General features: G+C 35.9%; 1 protein-coding gene across 1 annotated transcript; it reads right to left on the bottom strand.

Moving 5' to 3' along the window:
* On the bottom strand, positions 1-26103 carry eIF6 (eukaryotic translation initiation factor 6). Its single transcript, XM_081757901.1, has 6 exons — positions 25835-26103; positions 23644-23729; positions 10015-10190; positions 6826-7002; positions 4349-4530; positions 1-304 (listed from the first exon to the last, which is right to left on the bottom strand). Exons 1-6 carry the CDS (start codon positions 25939-25941, stop codon positions 295-297), a joined length of 738 nt encoding a protein of 245 aa, XP_081614027.1. The 5' UTR covers positions 25942-26103; the 3' UTR covers positions 1-294.
* Between the last annotated feature and the right edge of the window lie 217 nt (positions 26104-26320).

The raw sequence follows: 26320 nt of genomic DNA on the forward strand, positions 1-26320 counted from the left end.
TTTATGTACAACATTGTAATTTTAATAACTCAAAACGTTTCTCGTCAATATACCATAGACAACGGATATATTACAGTGAACACGTAAGTTTACAATGTTTTTGTACTCATATTGAGTTTTCATCAGCTGTATATTTAAAGTTCTTTATATTGATGAAGAAAAAATCACATACTCCACACAGACATTAGGCAACTCTCATTCCACATTCTCTCACAAAATCTAGAAGGTCCTCCTGACACAAATTGAAGGGCATCAGTATTTCATCACGCATCCTCCCAATGTGTTTTACACCACTCACGACATGCTGCAGAAGAAAGAGAGAAAATAAAATTAGTAACAATAATGTGATTACATAATATAAATTTTTTGGGGCTTATCTTGTTAGCTTTCCCCCTACTACTTTTATGAGGGATCTCCCTTTGTAAATAAAGTTAAAGAAACTGAACTAAATCATGATTACAAATATTAAATTGGACACATCTTAGTAAACGTTTATCTCTTCATGATTGCCCAAAATTTTCAATAGGAACTTCCTCAGCGGCCTTTACTAAAACACTGATGACAAACTTCAACTCTTACCTTATAGTATCAATCGTTATGGTATAGAAAGTATCAAACAAAAAACCTTTCTTCCAGGAATAAATTTAACTACTGATGCAATAGTAAGTATAAAAAGTTTCTGTTTGATTCTTCTATACCATAAGATGTAAGCTGTTTCCAAACAATGCTTTAAGAAAACGCTCCAGAGGATGATGGGAATTTCCATTGATAATTACGGCAATTAATGAATTATAGATGTACAGCTGGATTGGTGCAAGAAGTAGTTTCTGAAGGAAAAATCTCCCATTTAAAATAAAAGGTGATTATAATTGAAGTCCCACTTATAAAAAGCTGAAGAAAAAAAAAAAAAAAGAAAAAAAAACTGGTGGTCAGAATGACTTCAAATTTGAACTGAATATACTGGACGAAGAGGGAAACGGTATGGCATAAGAAGATAAAAGTTGCAAAGTGTATCAATAGATGGCGTTGTAAGCCACATAGTAAAACATACTTTTGCTCGCATGAAAGTGGATAATGAATCGCCATGGAACATTTTTTGGACAGACGAAGCCCATTTCCATCTCCAGGATAATTAAAAACCAATTTTTTCCATCCAATGTGGTAAGACCTTGCCGTGGTGAATGGGCTTTCCACTAACAGTGCAACAACTGTTGAATGACTTGGAAGTCATTTTTTCCGCCACATAACAGACACAATCATTCTCATTGAATAATACAGTTGGTTTAAAGTGCAACTCATGCCAAAGCCGTCGTATTTCGATTCAAAATGTCACTTCTAGCTAAATCCACTTTCGTTATGTCGCTTACAACACCTTCTATTGATACACTTTGGAATTTTTGTTTTCTTAGATCATACCTTTTCCCTCTTCTTCAAGTATATTCAGTTCAAATTTGAAGACATTCTGACCAGTTTTTTTTTTTTTTCCAGCATTTTGAAAGTGGGACTTTATAATCATCCTGCACATGAAATATATTTTTACCTACATTTTACATATTTTACACTACTCGTAATTACAATCAAAGAAAGAGCCCAGATAATTTTGTCTAAAAGAAGAAAAGACGACCAGGGCATAAGGGAAACTTCGTACACGGCTCATATTTCTTCACCATCTCTTCTAGATGGAGGTTCTAAATTTCACTAGCAAGTAGGAAAGAAAAAAGAAATAAAGATATCGGCTGTTTCCACTGCAACCAAACTCTTGTTATTCACGAAACGAGTATAATTATACCAAGAAAACAATTAGTGCAGATCATATGTTCAAGATTCATTCATCCATACGATTTCGTATACTTTGTTAATAACTTTTTTTTTCAGTAAAAGTTTCATACTTCGTCTTTCTTTCAGTTTACAACTTCTTTCCTCACTTAAAAATTAACAAAGCCTACAGCTATGGACGAATGAAACTACAGATTTTGGTATGAAGATAAAGCAGGGGAGAGTCCTTAGTAAGTTCTGATTTCTGTCATATTATCCACGAGCAAAAATAGTTACTGTAAGTATCGTGCAACTTGAACTTGTAATTTGCTCGCTGTTACCACAGACAATTTTGGTAGTAAATTTTTGTCGTTTTATAGAACAAAATTTTTTAATCTGTACTTACATTTGTATAATTAAAAAAAAAAAAAAATGCTAAATTTCTTGACTTTTTCGTGACCGATAGGCACCCTGATAACACAAGACGAACATGATGAACCACACAAATACATACACAACGTTGAGCAGAGAGTTAACTATTACGAGAGAAAACTAAAAGACTATTATGATAGAAGAAAGAATAGACATAGAAGGGTTCTTAACCCCACCTTTAGAGCTTAAGCATTCACCAACCATCCACTGCTTTAGAAAGAATAAGCTGCAGTGAGAATAAAGCTAACTGTTTCATATGTGGCAGCAAGTACTGAAGCTTTCAGAAGAGTAATGAGTAATACGTTTCTGGCTTTTTCCATTTTCTAAAAAAATTTTTTCTTAGAAAACTGCTAATGCAAAACATAAATCACACGAAAAAGTCACTTTACCTCCCAAAAAAGTAACTTTTAGTTTAAAAAAAAAAAAAAAAAAAAAAAAAAAAAGACTTGCTATGAGCTCTGCCATTTTATCCAGTGTATACCTGAGCATCAATGAAGGGGAGGGGGGAGCTATAGCCCCTATACCCCCCTTTGATCCACGCCTATATATATAATCATAAAAAGTCTGAGTTTTTCGTTAAAAAAAAACAAACAGTGAACCATTCTGGAAGGGAAATATTAATGCCCTTTCAGATAAAATACTCGTTTGTATCAATCATCCAAAAATGCAAGATGTAAATGAAAATGAAATGAATTTTTTCAGTTTTACGTTCCACGATTATGCCGGATAGGCTAAAGGAGACGGTGATAATGAGAAATGAGTGAAATGAAGAAAGTGGGAGGAAACGGGAGAACCACGAGAAAACCCACGAGCACGGTGTTTGTCCACCACAAAGCCCACACGGCGCGAGCTGGGATCGAACCCCCAAGCACCGGAGAATGCAAGATGTAAGGATTCACCTATGATCATCAAAAATACTGAAATCGGTATCGGTATTTTTGAATACCGAAAATTAAATCAATATCTGAATGATTTGTTTTACAACTTTCTTTCTCCTTTTTCTCTCTTGTAAATGTAGTTTGCAAACAAGTATGTATTCTTGTACACATAGTGCACTTCTTCTTTCTATTTTTTCAAAGGAAGTTATGTACTCTCAACGTAGAAACACTGTGTTCTTTCCGCACACAAAGTTGTCTGAAAACTTACACAAAATGGATCAGTCAACATTCTACTTCGCAACAAAATCTGTCACCTCTTGGAGTTCTCGTTACAAACTACGTACATGCTGAATGTTCAGCCTACTGGATATTAATCCTTGATGTGTATAAAAATCATCATCATTCATCAGTGCGTCATTTAGTCTGTAAGAGATGCTTGATATGGAAAAATGCGCCAGATTCTTGTCTCTATAAATGTTATGTACAGGCTCAGGGATTCGACAGACCACGGAAGGTGTTCAACTTCATCTTGCTGTTTCTCAAATCACGGTGCAACAGCTGGTCCATCCTGGAATACGGCATCATTGATCGGAAACAATATCTGAACCACATGATCTCCTAAAACGACAACATAATCGCAGGCAGTAACGCGATCAGTAAATCAACACAGGACACGTTCAAAAATAGGATATTGCAGCCCAGAGCCGTCACCATGTTTCACGGTTGGGAGAAGACACTGCAGATCGTACACTTCTTTGGGTGTCCACCACCCATGAACACAACCCATAATTTGAAATAAGGTGAACGATGAATCATGCAAACATATCACATTTTTCAGTCAACAGCTGTCCATATTTAATGTTTGGGGTACCATTCGCGATATGGGACAGTGTTGTGGTCTGTTATCAGCGATTTCTCTGTGCAATCTGGCCTTGTCATGTAACTCTCGGCGGACTGTAAATGTCGACACAGGTTTTCTTACGGCCTATCATCATCTTGGACACTGTCTCTCGCAATACACCCACCACACTTGCCACTCTTGTCGCTCTCGTACCAAGGGCGTCCATATGATTGATTTCAACGTGGCGGAAATGAGAATGCAATTGACAGGTGTTCCATTTGTAGGACTCATTTTGAAGTGCGGTCAGTGCAATACTGACTGTTTTTACAGCTGATTTATAATAAACTAAACTGTACAAGAGGTACTAACATACGCATTATTGTGTGTGGTAGAACCTATCTTGCAGCTTGTACGCGACACTACGAGCATGTTTTGAAATTACCTTTCAATAAGCGAAGCTCTCAAACTGGTAGCAACGGCTGATGGCTGAGCTTCGTTCAACTTAAACGTACTTTCAATCATGGATATCTCTGTAGATGTAGTGTCCATACCACAGAAGGCACTCCAGTCATTTACAACCATTCCTGCTGCTATTACTTCTGATCCACGGTTTACAGTTCCAGCCTACAACGAACAATATTCTTACATTATTTGTTGTAAGTTGACACAAAGTAAGTAAAGGATGCTTAGCTGTTGACATCACATTAAGTCAATCAATGTTGAAACCATAAGAACTTTACACAAAAAGCTAGTATTCAACCTGAAAGAAAATATAAAACGGGAATTAATTAACAAGATAATCTTATACACTTGATCTTTTATATACCATAGGTACTTTGTGGGATGACATATAGTGTGTGTGATGCTGCCATTATAATTAGAAGTTTAAAGTATGTAACACCAGACTTATATAATTTCACAATTCCAGTGGTTTCGATACATCAAACATACGACGAACTTAATGTCTACGATGATTTAGCCATTTTTGGTTGCTGAGGAAAAGTATTCGAGAAAAATATTAGAAATATGATACCTACATTAGCTTGCAAAGGAACATAAAAAGGCCAGCACTATTTTGAATTGTGCCTTAATCTTGTTGAGATGAACGAAGGCTTTGTTTAAGTGTGCCCAGTTGATGTCATTCTTACATGCCGAATTGTTAATCTCAGCTTTCAGATCAGAATTTACATACATAAAAGATAAATCAAAGACCATCCGCACTTTCTCCACAACTTTTGGCCACACAGCCTTCTGCCCTGGTATGTTATAATGTTGTATTCTTGTAATTTTGGTAATAAGGTTTTATCACGGCCGTCCCACTGGCAGCGTTCATCAGGAAGAACAGGAGCAGTTTCTTGGTCTAACAGTGGTCGATATATAAAATTGATCGTAGGCTTATTGTACAATACAGGTCCTGCATTTTACCGCGTACAAATATGTATGAGTGAACTGAAAAGTTCTAATGTTTTTTCGTACAAGCGTGAAGAACGACGCGAGTGAAGGAAAACCATTAATCTACACTACTGACGGGAAGGTTCAAGAAGGTCTAGATATGATTCTGGCTAACCGAAGAGTTATCATCAATGAGGTTTCACGTGCTCTTTAAATCACGTATAGTTCTGCATACAAAATCATTCACGAAAATCTTGGTCCCCACGAAGTTTCTACAAGATGGGTGCCAAGACACCATGCCGAGCAGCGTAAACGCAAACCAGTGAAATCTGTTAACGCTTACTCTGGAACACTACATAAGATGTAGATTGATCATTTTGGTCCGGAATCCAAACTGCAGAGAATGAAGAGTAATATCGATGGCCAGTGAAGAACGAAACATTATGCAGGAAAAATGATGCTACTAGTTTTCTCAGCCTCTTTACATAAATAAATAAAAACTGTACTTGAATGTTAACCTAGAAAATGGAACAAGTCACCAATGTAAACTATAGTGAAAAGCTGGATAGCAAATCGAAACTAGCAACTCGCATCAAACGTCGAGCAAAATCTCGTTGTTACAGGACAACGCATATTCACATAACCACGAAACTCTTGACATTTGAAAATTGGGTTTCGAGATGCTAGAACACTGCATTAGTGTAGATCCCGCTGCTATCGACTACCATATCTTTGAACCACTTAAAGATGTTTTACGAACTTGTCGATTTGCTCTGGATGCTAATGAAACAAATGATAAATACATGGTTTGCGACCAGACAAAAGCCTTCTTCTTCCCTGGAATAAGCAAACTTGTGAACCGCTGAAACAAATGCATTGAAAACCAACGAGACTATATAGAAAAATGATGTCCTTGTTCAATTCTTACTGTTGCTTAATACATTAAAAAACCAAGAGTGCGTATTATATATATGGCGCCTCAAAAGTCCCCTGACATACGTTAACTGTTATTATCAGAGTTACAACAAAATGTAAGAGGGGAAACTGTCTCCAATTATGTTGTTTTCAATCTGAAGTGAAAATGAAACGTTACCATTTACCTGGACACACAACATAAAGTAAATGGTGGCATGTTTGAAATGGGGGTGTCCATCGACACGTTAGCGTAAAAGACAGTAACTTCATTCACTTAAGTTGTGTGTTCAGGTAAATAGCAACGCTGCATTTTCATTTAACATTGGGCGCATAAAGAGTGTAAAGTCCAAACGGCTGGTCCGATTTAAAAAAATTCATTCACTTTAGATTGAAAACAACATATTTGGAGACGGCTTTCCCTCTTACATTTTGTTGTAGCTCTAATACTAAGAGTTACCTTATGTCAGGGGATTTTTGAGACACCCTGTATATATACCCTCTGTATCATCGTAAATAACTGGAATAAAGCAAAATCTTCATTAGCTTTCATAATTCATATTTACAAATGAATATATTGTAATTTTTCCCCATAGGTAAGAAAAATGTACTTACGACAAGAGGAACTTGAAGTAAAGAAGATAATTCATCGAGATCTTGAATTGATGTCTGTGGATGTACAAGTCCACCTTGGTTTGAGAGAACACAGTAAGACCCTACAAGAACATTGGCTGCAACTGTCTGTCTAAAAACTTCTACATTTAGCGTATCTGAAAGGATTTCTTCTGTTTCCTGAAATTTATAAAACAAAACATAGAAAATGAATTAAATTTAAATCGTCCATGTGATTGTGATCAGTAGGCTAAAACAAACAAATGATAAATGAGACTATGAAGAAGTGGTCGAATGAGAAGCTAGAGAATATTTAAGAACATTATGACTACCACAAATTCAGATGGTCTGAAAATGAACCAGAGACCTTTTGCACCAGAGATGAGCACTACCACTGAAAGAAGGTACATTGAGTTTTATGCAAATTCTGCACACTTATTTTTTTTATTTTTACTTTTGGTTTTTGCTACCTACATACAATTATCGATATAAAGAGAAAAATCACACGAACCTGTCCAGAAGCGCGAACAATTAGAAAATAATACCACATTTAGGGCTCATAGTGGTCTGGTCTCTTGTTAATAGTTGAAAAGTGACCAAATAGTGACCAAAAGCACACGAAAAAGTTACCAAGAAGTGACCAAAATCTCATCATGCCCCTTTTTTCCTTTGTCAATTTTTCCTTTACCTCTCTCTGTTTGTTGTTGTTTCTTCTTCTTTTTGAGCTTCCTCCTTTCTTAGGTTTTCTAAGTATGCTTTGTAGTAACGGTAAGCAGACTTAGCAGATGTAAGAAGCTTCAGAGTAAGTGGAACATTTCTTCATCCAAGACATTATATTTAACTTAGCATTGAGAGTTCACAAAGCCATGAAATATTCAAATTCATCACCTACTCTTAAGAAGAACACACAAAAAGCGTAACAAAAGATGAACATGATGAACCACACAAACACACACACACACAACGTTGAGCGGAGCGTTAACTATTACGAGAGAAGACTAAGACTAAGATAGAAGAAAGAATAGACATAGAAGGGTTCTCAACCCCACCTTGAGAGCTTAATCATTCACCAACCATCGACTCTGCTTTAGAAAGAAAAAGCTGAAGTGAGAATAAAGCTGACTGTTTCACATGTGACAGCAAGTACTGAAGCTTTCAGAAGAGTAATGAGTAATAAGTTTCTGGCTTTTTCCATTTAAAATATATATATATATATATATATATATATTTCTTAGAAAACTGCCAATGCAAAACATAAATCACACGAAAAAGTCACTTTACCTCCCCACCAAAAAAAGTAACTTTTAGTGACAAATTTGAAAAAGAGTAACTTTTAGTGACCAACTTGAAAAAAAAAGTAACTTTTAGTTTAAAAAAAAAAAAAAAAAGTGACTCGCTATGAGCCCTGCACACTACATCTCAAAAAATATATGGATGAATGAACTGTAATGAACAGAACCAAGGCTTATGTTGTCTACTGCATTTCGTAACAATTTTCAAATAAGCCACAACCTCGATGTACTGCAGGTTACTACGTGTTGCACGCAGTAGAACATGAAAGAGGTACTTGACACGGTCATAGGCAAGCTTAGGTATCCATCTTGCGGTTATACATCTCCCTCATCATCCATTTCCATGAACAGAAATCCAAAGGAATTTAAGACGGAGCTAAGTGACGGCTAGAGAATGGATTGACTACGGTCAATCAACGGGTTGGATTTCCCTTGTGGAGGAATATGTTTGTGCTGTAGGTATGTGCGAAACGTTGTTTCCAGGAAATGCCTTCCAGCTCTTCTAGCAGATAATTTTTCAACAAATAAAGACAATTAATGCTCAAACTATTTTCTTCAGCGATATTGGTAGTTACTCCAACAGTTGTAGTTCCTGATAAATTCCTTACTTATGAAGCTCTTCAAATTAAGACAACCTGACACTACTGACGTATATGAAGTCTGCTGCATAACTAAGGTTATTTTGAGTAAATTAAATAGTAAGACCACTAATATTTCACATGTCAATATATATATATATATATATATATATATATATATATATATATATATATATATATATATATATATATATATATATATATATATATTTCCAAGTGTGTTTAAAGTTCTTACTTTAATTTATTTAAGGCACATATAGAAATTAAATTACAACAAAATTGTTTGTACAGTAATTTTAATATATTTTCTTTGTCTATTATGTTTATTTTGTTTACGAGAGACATCCAGCAAATATCTCCAATTTATCCTGATAAACTGAACACGAAAATTATTGAGTTTAGTAATAGTGAATAGTATATGTCTGGCACTTGGCTGTGGAAGCTGCAGAGATCAGCTAACTTTTTCATGCAGTGCAATCAAGATGCGTGGACCAGTTGACTCAACTGGAGGGACAGCATATGATGCAATTTTTGGTGTAAAAGAGTACAAAACTCGTTGAAATTCATCGTTCATTATCATTGTACATTTGGGTAAAAGGTTGTAGTGTATATATCAATGCTTGACTAGTGTAAATGCTTTCGTGAAGGTCGAAATGAATCTATCGAAGACAATGTTTGTGAAGATTAGCAGGGATGTGTCATTACGAGCGAAACATACGACAGTACTGAATAAGTAATTTTGAAATTTCCTATAAACATTGTAAGCAAAATCGCGATAGCTACAGGTATAAGCAAGATTCTCAAAAACACTGAGATTGAACAACCAGTACAAATCATCCATATTTCATCCAGCTTTTCGTCATTATGCACGTGACTTACAGCCAATTTCCATTCCATTCAAGTCCCGAAACAGCGTGAACAGAGTGTATAAAGTAGACGGATATATTCCTCAAACGTAATTTTTAATAAAATTTGAAACGAAATGAAATTAAATCTTTGAGTTTTACGTTCCACGCTTATGCCGGTTAGGCTAAAGGAGACTGTGATGATGAGTAATGAATGAAATGGTGGAATGGAGAAAGTGGGAAGAAACGGGAGAACCTCGAGGAAACCCACGCATACGGTGTTTGTCCACCACAAAGTTCGCTTGGCGGGGGCTGGGATCAAACCCGGGACCCCAAACACCAGACGTGAACGCTCTACCACTGAGCCACCGCGGCCCCTTAATAAAATTTATTCATCAATTTGATTATATAAGTCTACGAACCAGAACCACTAATAACCATTCTCTAGCTACTCACCCTGTCAAGATCGGGATGTACTAATGCTACATAGTCGTTACATGCAACCACATTCCCTAAAGCCGATAACCTCTCTTCAACTCGCTGAACTTTTACTGAGTCTGGCAAGGCATTTCTTAAGTGCTGCAATTCTTGGTCAGTTGTTGTATTGGGCACTAGTATACCATGTCTGTTACCTGTAAATTAAGATACTTATTAACACAAGAACAATTAATACGCATTAACTATTAATTAGTTGATCATTTTTTTTCAGAGCTAGTAAAGTAGACAATCTGTTAACAAGAATTAGTCTAGCCTAATCAGGGTGGCCACTCAAACGGCAAGATAAAATTCACGCATATCTCTAGGTTTTCCAGCATCATAATAACATTTTTCAAAAACTTTCGTATGGAAGTTTTCCATAAATCCACATTATTCTAGGATCTGAACAAGTAGGTATATATATATATATATATATATATATATATATATATATATATATATATATATATAATACATCAATTTTATCATTTATATTTATTACATAAAAGGAATATGCACAGATTCAACAAATCAAGTAACATAGAATATTCTGTCACACACACATACATACAGAAAGTTATTTCGTTAAGTTCCACATTACTATAAGGTCTGAGCAGGTATTTTTTTAAAAAAAAGTACTTACTAAGATTTTTCTGCTTCTTTTCATGGGAAGATTTACCTTCCAAAGTTTGTCGGATAATTTTTTTTAACACCCGATATATCATCATGTCCATTCACAGCTTTGAGTGTTCCATGTATACCTAAATTTATTATCAAATGAATATGCACAGATTCAACAAATCAAGTAACTACTAGAATTTTCTGTTCACTTACATACTCGAAAAAAAGTCTATTCTCGTAATAAAGGGAAGAACTGTAGAGAATTATAAATGTTACTGAAACTTCTTTGACTGATCCACACACCAAATCTCATGTTAATATGAGTTTTTAATAGGCCTTTTCAAGTTCATTGTCAATATCACTTTTAGCTTTCCTTATATCTTCTTCTATCTTAGCCTTTTTACTTTTTAGCTCCTTGATTAACAACTTCGTTTATTTCCTGTTCATGTCTTTTTCATCTCCATATTCTTTCTTCTTTTATTCTTTTCTCATTTAAAGCAGCTTGATGATTCTGTCTAGTAGAACGGACAGCATTCAAAAGAGATCTTGTGATTTTAACGTTGTTGACTTCTCCATCATTGTATCTGATAGTCATATACAGTTCTCTGTGCCATGTTCTCAACAATGCAGTCAGGGTTGGCTGGTTTAAACCAGCTGTTTAAAAAAAAAAAAAAAAAAACTGGTTTAAACCAAAAAAAAAAAAATGGAAACAAAAATTCTTTGAATCATATGAACTGCATGGTGAGATTTCCACATATTAAACAATCTGCATTAGTTTTATCTCCTTTTCACCTTTTAATCAAGGTGTTCCATGTTCAATTCTCGAAAGAAGGGTTTGAACCACAACCCTCCTTTCAAGTGTAAACCAAATAGCGGTTCGGATGTCACTAGCCCTTTCAGTCCTGATTTTTTGTTTACTCTCAGATTTTATTTTTATTTTGTCTTAGTATTCTTTCTGACTTGAATGAAATAAAACCGTCAATTTGTTTGCGGGTGTCATATTTAGAGAGTTTTGGACGAAACATTTTGCGTGTACAAGGGTTGAAATACGTTTGTAAAATACAAAATGGCATTAATCGTAAACATCATTGTGATCTAGATAGTTTAGAAACTCAAAACACATCACTAAAACAGAAAGAGAATTTATTGCAAATAGTTTGTTTCGACAAGAATAAAACAGCCTACGTAGCTGAGCTTTGTCCATTGTAACAGCCCCTGCAAGTGCTCTACAAGAAATGCGCGTTACTTCCTGACAACAGATGAAAGCACCAGAGAAATAGCGGAAAGTGATTTAAACAAGTTGAAAGAACACAGACATGAAAACCCAGCCATTTTGAATACTCCAGGGTAATTATATTAATCTTAAAATATGAGGTACACAAATGTTACCAACTCCGAAAGGGTTAAGCGAAAGTTATCTTTACTAACCTAGGCATTACATAGTTATGTTAAGCCTAAACATACGGCACGAAACGAAATTGTATATTTCTGCTTGCCTGAAGGTCTGTTGTTTTATAAAGAAACCAAAGTTGCTTAAATATATTGATAGAAATTGGCAAAATTTATCGACTGCCTATGTAGCTTCCAACATTAGCTTGGATTGGACTTTCAGTTTTAATTTAATTGAATGATATCTACATACTAAATTTGTAATTTAATACCTCAGTTTTAGCATACTGATTATGATACTACGTTGACCATAAAATTTTACATGCCAAGCAATAATGGGATTTTGCCGTTATTGCTTTGCATTTAAAGTAATAACAGGGTTTTCCCAATGGCAAAGGCGGGAGTTTCCCGATATATATATATATATATATATATATATATATATATATATATATACATCTGTATAATGGTTTCATTTGTAGCTCTGTTTATCCTTTTGTCCTTCTGAAATGACTCTTGACAATTATATTAACAGGTATGTCAAGATCAGTGCAACGTATTTTTATCAGGTGTCCTTCGTGAGTGGGTCGACAGACTCATCGCATTTGTGGCCAATTAGTCCCGGTTTCGAATCCAAATGGAGAACAGTTTCTCTCGGTTTGGATTCCGCTTCAAGCATATGTGACCCCTTCCAGCACAACCCCGTTCCTGCATAATAACACCAAGGCGAAACAAACTTATTTCTGTCCTTACGTAATATAAATATATAAAGCAAATTATTTAAACCCTTTTTTTTTTTTTTTACAATAAAAACCATGGTTTTTGGCAACCCTGAATGGAGTCCTTATTTACGAAAAAAAGCCTCTTTCCCTGTTTGCATTTCCCCGTGAGAGTATTAGTGTAGAATGGAGCACTTTTATCAAGGCATCTGTCTACCTTTGTGGGCACAAATGACATTAGACCACAATCTGTCAAGTCTGTGACACATTTTATTAGAAGATTCAAGACGCGTTCTGGTATTTGGATCACTGATTACAGAACAATACTATCGAGCAGCAACATCAGCTGTGCGGCCGTCAAACCAATTGCTTTCAACCAATATGGTTAAAAGTTCCTTGAAGCGAACCATCCCTTCATCACATGCAGCAACCTCTGGATTCCAGCAAGTTATGTATGGCTTTTGTCAACTTTCAGAGGTAATCGTTCCTGCATTTTTATGACCATTTTTTGCAATATTCCTCAATCCCTGTAGAACCTGACTAATTCTATATCCTTAATATTTTTCCGACATTTATTTCCTATTTGTAGCAAATCCTACATCAACATTTTGCTGAATTCAACAAGTTTTCTTCTTGCTTACATCAATCTTAACAGGTTTCACAAATCTTTGCATAGCTGCACATACACACACACTCCTGTGCAGCTCTGACCGTGAGTATAGAAACGGAGCTAAAGGTTGGTCACTCTGAAAATCTATGAGAAATTGTTTAATGTAATTAGTTATAGTTTTAAAGAAAGCTAGTTTGGGACCTAACGTTAAGTCTTCAAGACAGTGTTTTACTACTTCATAACTGCTACAAGACGGTTTCCTACCCTCTTTCAAGGATGGTACCTATTCCATAAATTCTCTGAGGCAGGGAAGCATATCAAGAGTTCGCCGTGCTGCTCTTCCATTTAATAACCAACGGATAGGGCAAACATTTGTATGGGAACATATCGGAACTTGTTAAATCAGTATATCCTTGCATTAACATTCTTGAATAAATTGTACAAAGAACGCAAACACTTTGCAATATCCCAAGCTACTGCAAGCATATCAACTTTAAAGGTATTATTTAATGTATGTAAGCCACAAATGCCTAATTTTAAAGGACAAGAGTAACATTCTTCTGATTTCAGAAATGTATTAAACTCCTGAAGAAACTTTAAATTCACCATGAGTCCATAGAAACCTGTATGATATTTTTGACATCAAGGGGTTTCACAGAGTCCATGAATGCTCTTTGCTCCTAGGAGATCAGAGGCTCTACTTCGTCCAAGGAAAGCAGAAGCCAGGTAACGAGTACAAACCTTTCCATTAGTAGTGTCCCAAAATTTGACATTGACGTCCATTTGATTTTTCTGAGACATTTCGTTAAATGACTCATCGAATAACAAATGGACTGTTACCACATACTGTGTATATTGTGTTAAGAATTTCCCTGTTAAAATGTGATGCTAGTCCAAATAAAATAATGTAAGCTATCTTAGTACGGCCCAGTTGTATTTTTGCTGCTATTCAATTGTCTCGGAATAAGTAGGGAAATAGTTGTACATCTTTCTCCACAGAACGGAAGTTTGTGTGTGTTAATTATTTGTAAACACCATTTAATTTCCGCACTAGTAACATCACAGTTTAACAGATACTTCTTGAAGGCACTTGAGTGAAGATCAGATGATGTTGAACATGAAACAGTGTTAGTTTTTGGGCTTTTCACACCTAATGAGGAAGCTGAACATGAAACAGTGTTAATTTTTGGGCTTTTCACACCTAATGAGGAAGCTGAACATGAAACAGTGTTAGTTTCTCGGCTTTTTACTCTTGATGAAGAAGCTGAACTTGGTGTTTGTGGTCTTCTTATAAATGTGTGAAGGTTGGACGAATCACAGGGTTTCTTTTTTTCTGTGTATTTCTTTCCCTGCATATGGCTAATTAATGCTTGGCATCCCACACTGGCAACAGAAATAATAGCCTGACGGCAAAATCGGCAACCTGCACTATAAACATCTCTTTCATGTTTGACTAACTAATCCCGGAGGAGTGGGTCCTGGAGCCAACCTTCTTAAAACAAGGTCTTATCATGGCACTGGGAACCCTTTAATGTTCTTCCTGACATCGTGAACCTAGAAATAGTACAATAAGTTCTTGTTACAGATACCTACTACAAAATTAATTTACAAATTAACTTTTTTTTTTTTTTTTTTTTTTGTCGAAAATAAGAGGATTCTAAATATTTGTCCTTGAACCTAATGTATCTAACACGGGAATTTATCTCAACCGGAAATGCAGTGTCTGTAAAATATTCTAGAATATTAATAAATGTTAATAAAGCCTCAAATTTGTAACTTAGTTTATTTTTTAAAAATTCAAGGATCTATCGTTAAATTCACACATTTTTCCAGGTTTTTTCAAGGCTTTAAAAATTCACGCATAATTCCCGCTTTTCCCGACGCGTGGCCACCCTGCTAATAAAATGCTGATAATCAAAATAAACATTATTTAGCAAAACATGAATATATAGTAGTCATTAATTTATATTTTATATATACATATATATATATTAATTATTCATTTATAATTATTGCATCATTCATAGATCATAAAAACATGGCTTGTGTTTTTCTGTGACTTTTTCCCCAGTCATTTGACAATATCAGATGTTCCAACGAATTCTGGACGACTTAATATGTGAGAATAATTCCTTATACCGACGACCAGTTAAAACATCATATGCAAGTTCTAAGCTTCAATAAAGACATATTCCTATTATAGTCACATAATCTTAAATAACAAAGATGAAAATCAATAATTTATAACTTTGACACTGTGTACCGAAATTTTATATTTACGTCACATTGTTTTGTTTTATTCTTGATTTTTTTTCCTATCTGCTCTCAGACAAAAGCAGAAATCATAAGCTTTTGTCTACAGGTGTGAATTATGTCATTTATGTCAACTGTGTAAAATTTACTTCCTGGTACGCATCAATTTGTAAGCTCTTATGATATTCCTATTACATAATATAGACGAACTTATTTCTCCTCACACTGACAATTTTCTGCGAATAACGGTTGAATTTGGAACACACCACATAGGGGTTATTTCATGTCAATTCACCCAGGCCATGACACCAACCGGTTCAGATTTCCATGAACCTTGCTACAGTTGCCGAGATCAACAAGTTAATAACCAATGTAAAATTTTTTCTAGCTCTTATAATTTTGGGGATACACGTTTCAAACTTTGAGAAAATCATTCCTAAATAGTGTTTACGAGTGTCTGTTTGTGAGTACAGTGCTGGAGGGAAAACGTCATAACTCAATTACTACTGAATGATTTGAGTCAGATTTTTGCCAAGAATATTTCTTATAAGGAAAACTGTTTCGTCAACCTTGCGTAAGTGGAAGGTCTACTGAAAATTAAATATTATTCAATTAAGAGAAATCTTCGAATGCACAACACAGAATCAGAAAATGAGTTATCACCAAAAGACACATTTTCTCTCTCTCTCTCTCTCTCCTTTTTGTTCTACAATGAACCTGAAAGTATGCCTGAAAATCCTATTAAATAAAAAATATTGGGTTTTCGAATGCCTAGAAACCTATAATTAGCTGTGTTGTAAACGGTCTGCTCAGAAACGAGGCTAATAACCAGTTAAATACCAGGATGGTATCTAACATAAAGGATCCAAGCTACTTTCTTTCCTCCCCACTTCCTCGGTGTGATCGCCGAGGAACATCATCTCTCACACGTCACGAGCTTAAAAGATCATAGATATTACCTAGTCTAGCCATAAATCCTGTTACAAAAGTACCAGAGGCTGCAATACTGTTTGCTGTGAGTAGAAAGAACGAGCCTGGCGGTGGAAAGTGCGATCATGCATTGAGAGTGCTGCTGTAGAAAGGGATACACGTAACCGTATAGGCAGGATGGAATGGGGTAAGTACGAAAATAAGGTAGCAGGGATAGCGCTACACAAAGTTGGAAAACCAGTAAATGAAATTTTTAACACACTAAAAAAAACTTAACATCAGTCGCATATTTGTTTACCGCATTATCGAGCGGTTCCTAAATACTGGATCTGTTCAGGATCGCCCAAGAGCTGGCCGACCACAAATTGTAAGGACTACAGAAGCTGTGAAAGAAGTGGCGGCGCATGTAAGGAGAAATCCCGTACGGAAGCAGACAGTAATGGCCCGTGAGATGAACATCTGCAAGCGAATGATGTCTAGACTATTCAGAGACGATCTTGGTATTCGAGCCTACAGACGGTCAATGGTACACTTCCTAACGCCGCGTCTGATGGAGCAAAGGGTGCGTAAAAATAAATGCCTGCTTAAGCGTTTTACCAAATCAATGTGTGTTAGTGCATGACGTTCACTTTCCTTAGGACTATGGACTGTGCAAATGTATCACTGACTGGTGGTCGCGACACCTACTGGGCCCCGTGCACGTATGCCACTAACGATCACTAATCCATTCACCAGGCCAGTTGTCCCCGGAAAATGGAACTCAAATTTTGCCCAAAGTAGATTTTTTCAGAGTATCTTCCATGAAAACTAGCAGCTCGGCATCCAGGCCTGCAGTCTGTCATCCGCAACCCGTCGTGAGAAAGGTTGCGAACCACAAACTACCGACACAAGATATCAACTTCCCAGTTGAGTTGGCAATGATGACTACTGAAGACTGAAGTTATGTGTAATGGGGAAAAAAAAATTAACAATAACTTCCAAAAAGAATTTTAGTGCAATGGAAAAAAAAAATCCAAACTGAGAATTTTGAAAAAAACTAAAAGAATGATTTTTACTTCAGAATTCGGTTGATTCAATTTTCGGTTGTGTTCGGAAAAAATTCTGGATCTTTCACAGCTGTAATCTGTCATTATAGAACTAAGAACATTTGATGTACTGCTCTGTGTACCTTTGGTATACCAAACACTTTGTAAACCTTATAGTATTCTTGACTACATAAGGCTACAGGACGGACTTTCCATCTCTACAGTACTTTAAAGAAAATATTCAGTTCACAGCTTGTACATTTTATTCATATAATAACTTAAAACTTGATATAAACTTTGCTGAAGAACGTATAAAGAAAATGAAAATTTTGGTAAAACAGTATTCTACTTGAAATCAGATATATAGAGGTTCTACAGTATAATTTTTTGATTTAAACAATCATTGTTAACACAAATTCTATTTGCATCATTCCAAATTAAAATATTACTTAACTCACTGTATTTATTTATACACAGTATATTCGCAGTATTTTCTTAGGATGTCAAAGTAAAAATTAAAAAAAAAAAAAAAATGAAAGACTAGTTACACAACATAATGAAAATCTTCAGATCACATTAAGTATTTATATTGTGATAGGCTAGAACTTTTTTTTTTTTTACTTTACTGATTTACTTTCTAACTTTACATAGAACGCATTTAAAACATACCAGAAAAGACAAAAAATATTCCGAACCTAAATTACCTAACCTATTCTAACCTACCTAAATTAAACTAACTTAACCTAATAAAATAACACATACATGGACATTTTAATTAAAGTTCCCATTTAAAAGAAAAATCACATTTTAGCCACCACACTTTTCTCAAAGACGTATCCGTGATCAGACCAACTGTGTTCTTGTGTGAAGATTAATCTGACATCCAAATTATTTTATTAATATCACGAATCAAGAATTATTTAATTACTACTATCATAACATACGATTGACGTTATCAGAATACTGTAGTCGAGAAACGAACTGTCAACTAAAATCTCATTTTACCAGTATATTGGAAAGCACACATAAAATTCACTTGCGCCGTGCTGTAGGAAAATTGATACAATTGGAATCCACTTAGATTTCATTTTCAAGCTATTTCAGATTATATTTCAAAATGAGATTTTTTAGAATTTAAGCAAAGAAAATAGAGCAGTACCTTTACCAAAAACAATACTTTCTACTAGGTTACATGGCCTAAAAACGATGTTCAATTTTGGGAAAACTATGTACGCATACGTTTATTATTATTAAGACAATCGCAATGACTAACCCACTTCCCCCCCCCCTCTCTCTCTTTACGTATTTACAATACTCACATTGCAGCTGTATATATACGCAATTCCTGGGGAAGCTGAAACAACTTAGCACTTCATAGTTACACTGAAAACCAACAATGAAACCATTACACTAATCAAATTTAATATGGAGGTTAGACTATCCAATTATGCAATTCTGTTCAGCTTTCTCTCTCATCGAACCATAATCCGAAGGAACTGACTTACTTGATTTTCCTTATAGCTTCCTCCGCTAACCTGAAATCCACTTCGGAATTTAGTAGTTCCTCTTCATCGCCAATTTGAGAAGATAGTATGTCCCGGGATTCAGGAATTCCCACAAAGCACTTTCAAAAAAACCTTCAACGTTATGACATGCTTGCGTCCTTTATCTAAGATGGCGGACTAAACCTAGTCCACAGCTATTAGATGCTGATTTCAGCATCCAACTTTTTTGTCCACTGAAGAGCACACAGCAAGATTCAACTTTCTCATTAACAGAAAGGACGAACCATTAATCCCTTTAAAATAAAAAGTTTAGTTTACTGAAAATCACACGATTTTCTCCACTTTTAGAAATTTTATGACTAAAGAAATTTTGTGTCTGGTTCCCGATGCTATTTTCTGGTAAAGACAAAGGATAAGAAAAAGAAAGTCACTAATTGTCTGTCTGATGACGTAACAAAAGGATGAAAGTTTCCAATCTCTTAAGATCAAAAGAACCGCTAAGTCTCCACCTCAGCTGAGATTTTTATGATCCAATAACAAACAATTTTCACCCAAACAAAGGGATGTGCCAAGAAGACATGGCTGAATTTCTGAAGTCAAAATATTTCGAAGAAATTACAAAATATAATTTTGAAGTTTCTTTAAGATGATTTCCTGCATCAATATTCCCTTGAAAATAAACTAAACACCCTGAAAACTGCAAAATATACTCTTACTACCTACAATAATTCAATGTTATAGGCTAAATAAGCAAAATTCTAGAAATAGTATTATTACATGTATTTTTATGAAATCTCTACTTAAATATTATTCTTTTGACATAATAATTGAGATTTTGTGATCATATTCTGCACTACAACAATTAATTTCTATATATATACTTCAAAATTTCTACTATTCGTAACAAAATGTAAATATATATACAGACAGGATGTCCAAAAGATCTCGCACCATGATACATTATACCAAGGTATAATGTAACAAGCGGTATGCGCAAAGTCGGCACAGACAGATTCTGTTCACTATCGAAGAGTGTTTCAATCACCAAAATGATAAGATGTATGCGTCATCAGCCCAGGAAGCCAGACAAAGTTTCGAAAATCCAGAGAGCCCATCATCCCGCGTCCGTCATTGTGTGGTGGTGAGTCGGGTTGGACCCACCTGAAAAACCCCACTTTAAAACCCACCTGGGTTTTTGACCTATTTGTTAGTATATTATTGATACAACTAAGGTGATCGCATTGTAAGTGATTTTTATCAGATTTTAGACTTTCTTGGGCGAATTAGAGACTTTCACGTTAAGGTATACAACAACATTCAACATAAGACCTTTATAAAGTTCTGAATGCACTAAATGAATTTTAAAAAATCGTACCTTAGCTTAAGATAGTTATAGAACAAATTAATGTATGGATTATGCTTATAACCTATTTGAAGTAAAATAAGCAATTTTGTACTTTAGAAAATATTTTCCATGAATAGTATGCTCGTCGACTTGTCGACACCGAAGGACATTATCACTCATACGTTTGACGGGTTTAAGGTCATAGGTGCCGGTACTAATAGTACAAATGTAAATACATTAGTAAAATTAGTATTATTTCTTACCTTTGATGTAAAACACAAGGTTCTTCAACTAAAATTTGGTTTCCCAACAATAACAGTTTAATTCAGTCATTTGTTGCTACTCTTCAAATAAGCATTCTGTAGAATCAACACCAGCAATAGCGTAAAAATTGTCAAATTTAAGAAGCTTAATGCTCGGGGTTCCGAAGACTATGTAACGCTTACTATTTCAAGTGCTGAGTTCAAATTTCTGTACTAGTGGAAGTTTTGATGTACACGCCATGAAAGAGGTGCTCGGGAAATTCCCGAATTAAACGAAGAAGGATCGGAAATGAATATTTCAACAATAAAACTATTTATTTCACGCTTAAGCCTGCCATACGTCCCGTAAAAAACGGGAGTGTCTCGTCTTGGGGCCCGAGTGTCCCGCGTCCCCGTAAATTTAGTTGGGACAAGGAAATATTTTAACTCCGTTCTATTTCTGCTATCAATATCAGCTTATTCGAAAAGTAAAAAACAAAAAATCTGACATTGGCTGGGAATCCTGTAAGTGAATGAACAGTACGCTGTTGCATGTAACAGTTTCGAGGAAGTTATAACACCACCCTGTTCGACTTGATAGCGAGCGAAATTTGCAATGCTACTTTTACCATTGCACTTGATGGAAACTCGCATACTCTCCGAAAAAAGGCTTTGAGTGTTTCTACATTTACAAAAAGGGAAGATGACTAACCTTTTATTCAGCAACACATTAGATAAGTTAACAAGAATTATAATCCTTTTCAGAGGCTAGGGGCACAGAATTGTGCTTTGGTCTAGGTTTTAGAAAAATGTAAATCCGGTCCTGACAATTACACACGACACAAGGAGAAAAATCAGATTAAACTGACGAACGTAATTTTGGCAGATACAGCCATGTAAATAAGTATTGCTAAACGCGCAAAAATATTGAAAGCAGATTGCACCACTGATTTAAGTAATTTGCATATTGTTTTCCTGTAAAACATTTTTATAGCACATTAAGTTTCGCCTATTATATTATTGAAAAAGAAAATAAAATGAAATCTTTTAGTTTTAGTCTCACGGTTATGCCTGCTATGCTCAAGGTGACGGTGATGATGAGAAATGAATGAAATGACAGAATGAAGAAAGTGAGAGGAAACGTGAGAATCTCGAGAAAACCCACGCACAAATTGTTTGTCCACCACAAAGCTCACTTGGCGCGAGCTAGGATCGAACTAGGAACTCCATGCACTAAAGGTGACCGCTCTACCATTGAGCCACCGCGGCCTATTGTACTTTTGTTCATAACCAGACTACAGTTCATTGCATTGTGTTGGAAAGTTGAGGAAGGGGGGGGTCTGAGGTGTCCCATATTCTCATGGAGAAAATATGGCAGGTTTATTTACGCTGGAAGATGTTAATTTTATATAATACATTTTAAAACATTTATTTATTTCATACAACATGAATTGTATCTTTGTTTTAAATTAATAGACCCCTTTTGGTATTCATATTTGGCGAACGTCAGTCAGGCTTCTGGATGACTTGATCTACATTTGTTCGTTTGTCTGCCGAGCTCCTTCATGGCTATGCGGTTAGTGTACGTGTCTTCGGCATCGGACCCGGGTTTGCCTCCCGGAGGGAGCTCATGTGGTTCAGATTCCACGTTAATCAGTAGGTCCTGTCTCATATAGCCTCGCTGCTGAAAGGGACGTAAAACACAAAATCAACTCAATTCGTTTGTGTGCCTTTACCACACACACTGCAGGGTACAACTTTTGGCCTTTTAAGTTAAAATCTTCAGAATACAAGCACGACACACACTAAATTTTTTGTATAGATTTAGGTGGCATACCAACGTAAAATATCAAAATGGCGGCAATTTTTTCAAAACAGCGAGTATCCACGCTACGAAGCGCTCTTTTAAGTTGAAATTTTGACAGTGGAAGCACGAGATATGCTAAATTTGCTGTATAGATTTTCTCGGCGGTCGAATGTAAAATTTCAAAATGGTGGCCATTTTTTTTTTTAAAACAGCAGTAAGTAGAAAATTGTTGCTAGTCGTGACAATGACAATCTTGAAATATAAATCACATTTTAACACTTTTACCCCAAAGACATTGAAATATTTCGAAAAAAAAAAAAAAAAAAACAGATTAAACCCGAAAAAACCCGTATGGGCCCAGGTGGGTTGGGCTTTTTCAAAAAAGCCCGGGTTTTTTCAAACCCTGACGCACATGGACTTTCCAGCCAGACTTGGTTCCAGCTCACAAGGCAAAATCAATCCAGGAGTCACTGGCGCACAATGTGCCTGACTTCATATCCCTGAGAACTGGTCCTCTAGCAGCCCTGTCCCTAACCCTCTGGATTATAAAGCGGGACAGTACTTTGGACATTACAGTGCCTGTAAGAAGCGTCATCCCATAGCAGCCAGTTTGAAGCGTGATCTTTACTGGTTGCAGTGGCGTCAACTCCCCTGAAGACAGAGAATGCTGCTATAGATGAGTAGCCCGCTAGACTCCGAGCCTGTGGGTGTGCTAACAGACATTTTGAATATGATTGGTCCAAACTGTTGTCAGACCATATATGCTTCACATACCATATGCAAATTAAATTCCCTTTTATCTTATTAATGTTGAGTTTTTTTCTTTGTAACAGTATTTATGGCTAGACTAGGTAACGTTCAGAAATATTAATTTCTAACCCCCTTTAAAAAAAGTGAGGGTAGAAAAGACGCATATTTTCTCTCAATGGGATTAGAATATTTTATTTTATGTATGACTAAAACGTCTAAATAACGGATATCATCGTTATCTTTCGTCTAAATAACGGAATTTCATATATACAAACCTATTTTTATATACCGAACATTTTTAATTATATATTTTAAACAAATTCTACATTACCAATTTATCAGGTTGTTTAATTCAACACAAATCGAATTTTTAATACCAAGCAGTAAGAATGAATAATACAAGGATACATACCGACACACATTCTTCCAATAATCCGACAACCAGCTAATGATGCATGAACAACTGGAATTGTATCCCCTAATTCTGCTTCAAACACACTAGATAAAAGGGAAAATATAATAATGAATATCGTATTTGGGTATTGGATATTATTTACAAGATCACACAGATTTTTTTTTCATGAAGTACATGAATGTTTTTACATTAAAGAATAGAGCTGGCTGGCGTACCGTATATATCTTTTATATCAAGAGAGACATATACAGGGTGTTCATTTATTATGTAGCCAAAATCCACTCGTGAAATCCTCACACCTAAACAATAAAAAAAGTCCATATGAACATAAGGCGAACAACGCGCTGTTTCAAAGTTACGAGACATCGACAAAACTGTCACTTTGAGGCTGCCTAGCTCGAAAACTATGATATGTATCAAATGCGGTTATAAAAATATTAGAGGAACTAGTACACTATCTAACCAAATAACCAAGTTTCACAGTTGGGACGTATCAGCGCAACGCCCCACGGTTATGCCGGTTAGGCTAAAGGAGACGGTGATGATGAGAGATGAGTGAAATGAAGAAAGTGGGAGGAAACGGAAGAACCCCGAAAAAAAACCACGAGCACGGTGTTTGCCCACACCAAAGTCCACACGGCGCGAGCTGGGATCGAACCAGGGACCCCAAGCACCGGAGGTGAACGCTCATCAGCGCAACGAATTTTATAGAGGGAGCTGCGGTATAGCTTCCGCTCTTCCACCTCTCTCTACAACTATGTGCGCCAGTACAACCCAACTTGTAAACATACGTATTTAGATAGAACGGACGAAGCTGATAGTTCGAACAGGGAGTGGGTCCCTAGAGAGCACGCGCAAAACTGTTTATTCAAAAAACCTACGCTGGGTGGACAATAAAAGCAAGAATTGTACCGGGTTCACTCAAGCAGACGGTTCCAACAAATAGAAAATTTATAGGTAAAATACGATCTGGAACATGTTTCGTGAAGGAATGAGAGTGTGAATATAAGTAATCACTGTCAATGTACAGCATATTGAAATGGATTTTGAATTATGATGAAAGTATTGTATGTCAGTGTGTTCTTCCACTATCGTCGTTTAAGCGGGCATTTATTCCGAAGTTGGGCGTCCGCTTTCGCCATGTTTTTTCGCTGTTATCTCCTTTCCACACTTTCTGCAATTTGTTATTAGGTTCATTAATCCGTTCTCTTCACAAACTTTTAAAAGATTTTGCTCGTTATCAACGTATTGCTTCACAAATGTTAAAACTGTTAGTTCATTGCCCTTGTACATTCGCCATGTTGATAATATAAATGCTCGTTTCTTTCCCACAATGCAACTGTTCATTTACCTTGCGCCAAGTAGTTCCCTCCGCTCTCCGTATAGTCCCATGTTTATAACCGCTTATATATAACAAATAAACAGATTTTTCGAGACTCAGCACACGAACGATCAAATTATCCATATCTTTCCTGTAAACTTTAAAAATTTTGCTGGAAACGGACGCCCAACTTTGGAATTTAACCCTTTAAGCGTATACACCCCGTCGCCGACGCGCCTGCTCTTTATAGACGCACCTTTTCGCTAACGCTCGGGTCCGCCCGCTGCGATCCTGCCGTGACTCGGCTACATAGAATTCATGCTTTCTAGTGGCCGATACCTAGGACAGGTCGGGGTATTAGTATACATGAGAACCCCCTGTGGGCTCGTGTTTTATGCCATACATCCACAGTGTATTTACACTGAGACCTGCTTTAGTCAATCTGCAAGTAGTAATGGTGCTCCTCATTCAGTGCATGCTCTGCTAAAAGAAATACAAAGGTCTAACCTAACCTGAAAATGTAAGGAAGGTGTCAAAATTCGGTAGAACTGTCTGCTCAAGTAAAGCCAATATATCTATTCCAGTTCAAGCTACGCGAAGCTGGTGACATCGCTTGTCAGTAAGGAACAGGCGCAAAGCGATGGTGAGTATGCAAAATATGTTATTCATGCGAAAAACCAACCAATCTGTGTACGCTCGCCACCACCAGTGGCAGTAAAATAGTCTTTGTACATTGTATTTACAAGTACCTGAATGTGGTCTTTGAAATCTTTCAACATGTATGACACATAGGAAATAGCTCTTTTGACGGAAACACATTCACTGCTGTAATACCTTATCAAATTACTAATCTTTACTATAACTTACCTGTAGAAGTTTTCTGATCCACCAATAGCTACTAAACAGTACGAATTAGTTAATTTAGCAAATACTCCTACTTCATTGTTGTTTTCAAACTGTACTCGTACAGCCATGTCAAACGCTTACTTTTCAAAACTTTGATAGAGCCAAGACAAACGGACAATTTATAGCAATGAATCTATAAATATACATAAAAATTTGCACAACGCTTACAATGTGCACTTCGAAGTTACACCACACACACGAGTACCGTATCCCATGACGTCAGTTGTAAGTAGTCTGTGCTAATGGCAGGGTTGGAAATACTTAACATTGCATAAATCGTATAGAAGCTTAAAAATTACTTATATTTATTATTAATAATACTACAGTGAAACCAGTCTATGTTGACCACCATCGGTTCCATTGAAAAGTGGCCAACTTACAGAAAATAAATGTGATTGGTGTAATTTTTGAATAGGATTTCTAGTATTACTTGATTGTAAAATTCTA

The sequence above is a fragment of the Thermobia domestica genome, chromosome 1 (genome assembly GCF_964235325.1).
Source record: "Thermobia domestica chromosome 1, izTheDome1.hap1.1, whole genome shotgun sequence".
In the NCBI taxonomy this organism is placed as follows: Eukaryota; Metazoa; Arthropoda; class Insecta; order Zygentoma; family Lepismatidae; genus Thermobia; species Thermobia domestica.

Coding starts and splice junctions, on each gene's coding strand:
- eIF6 (XM_081757901.1), bottom strand. CDS start 25,941: ATGGCTGTACGAGTACAGTTTGAAAACAACAATGAAGTAGGAGTATTT. Junction 10,191..23,643: donor TATTGGAAGAATGTGTGTCG/GTATGTATCCTT, acceptor CTTAATTTACAG/GTAACAGACATGGTATACTA. Junction 4,531..6,825: donor TACTTCAAGTTCCTCTTGTC/GTAAGTACATTT, acceptor TGTTCGTTGTAG/GCTGGAACTGTAAACCGTGG.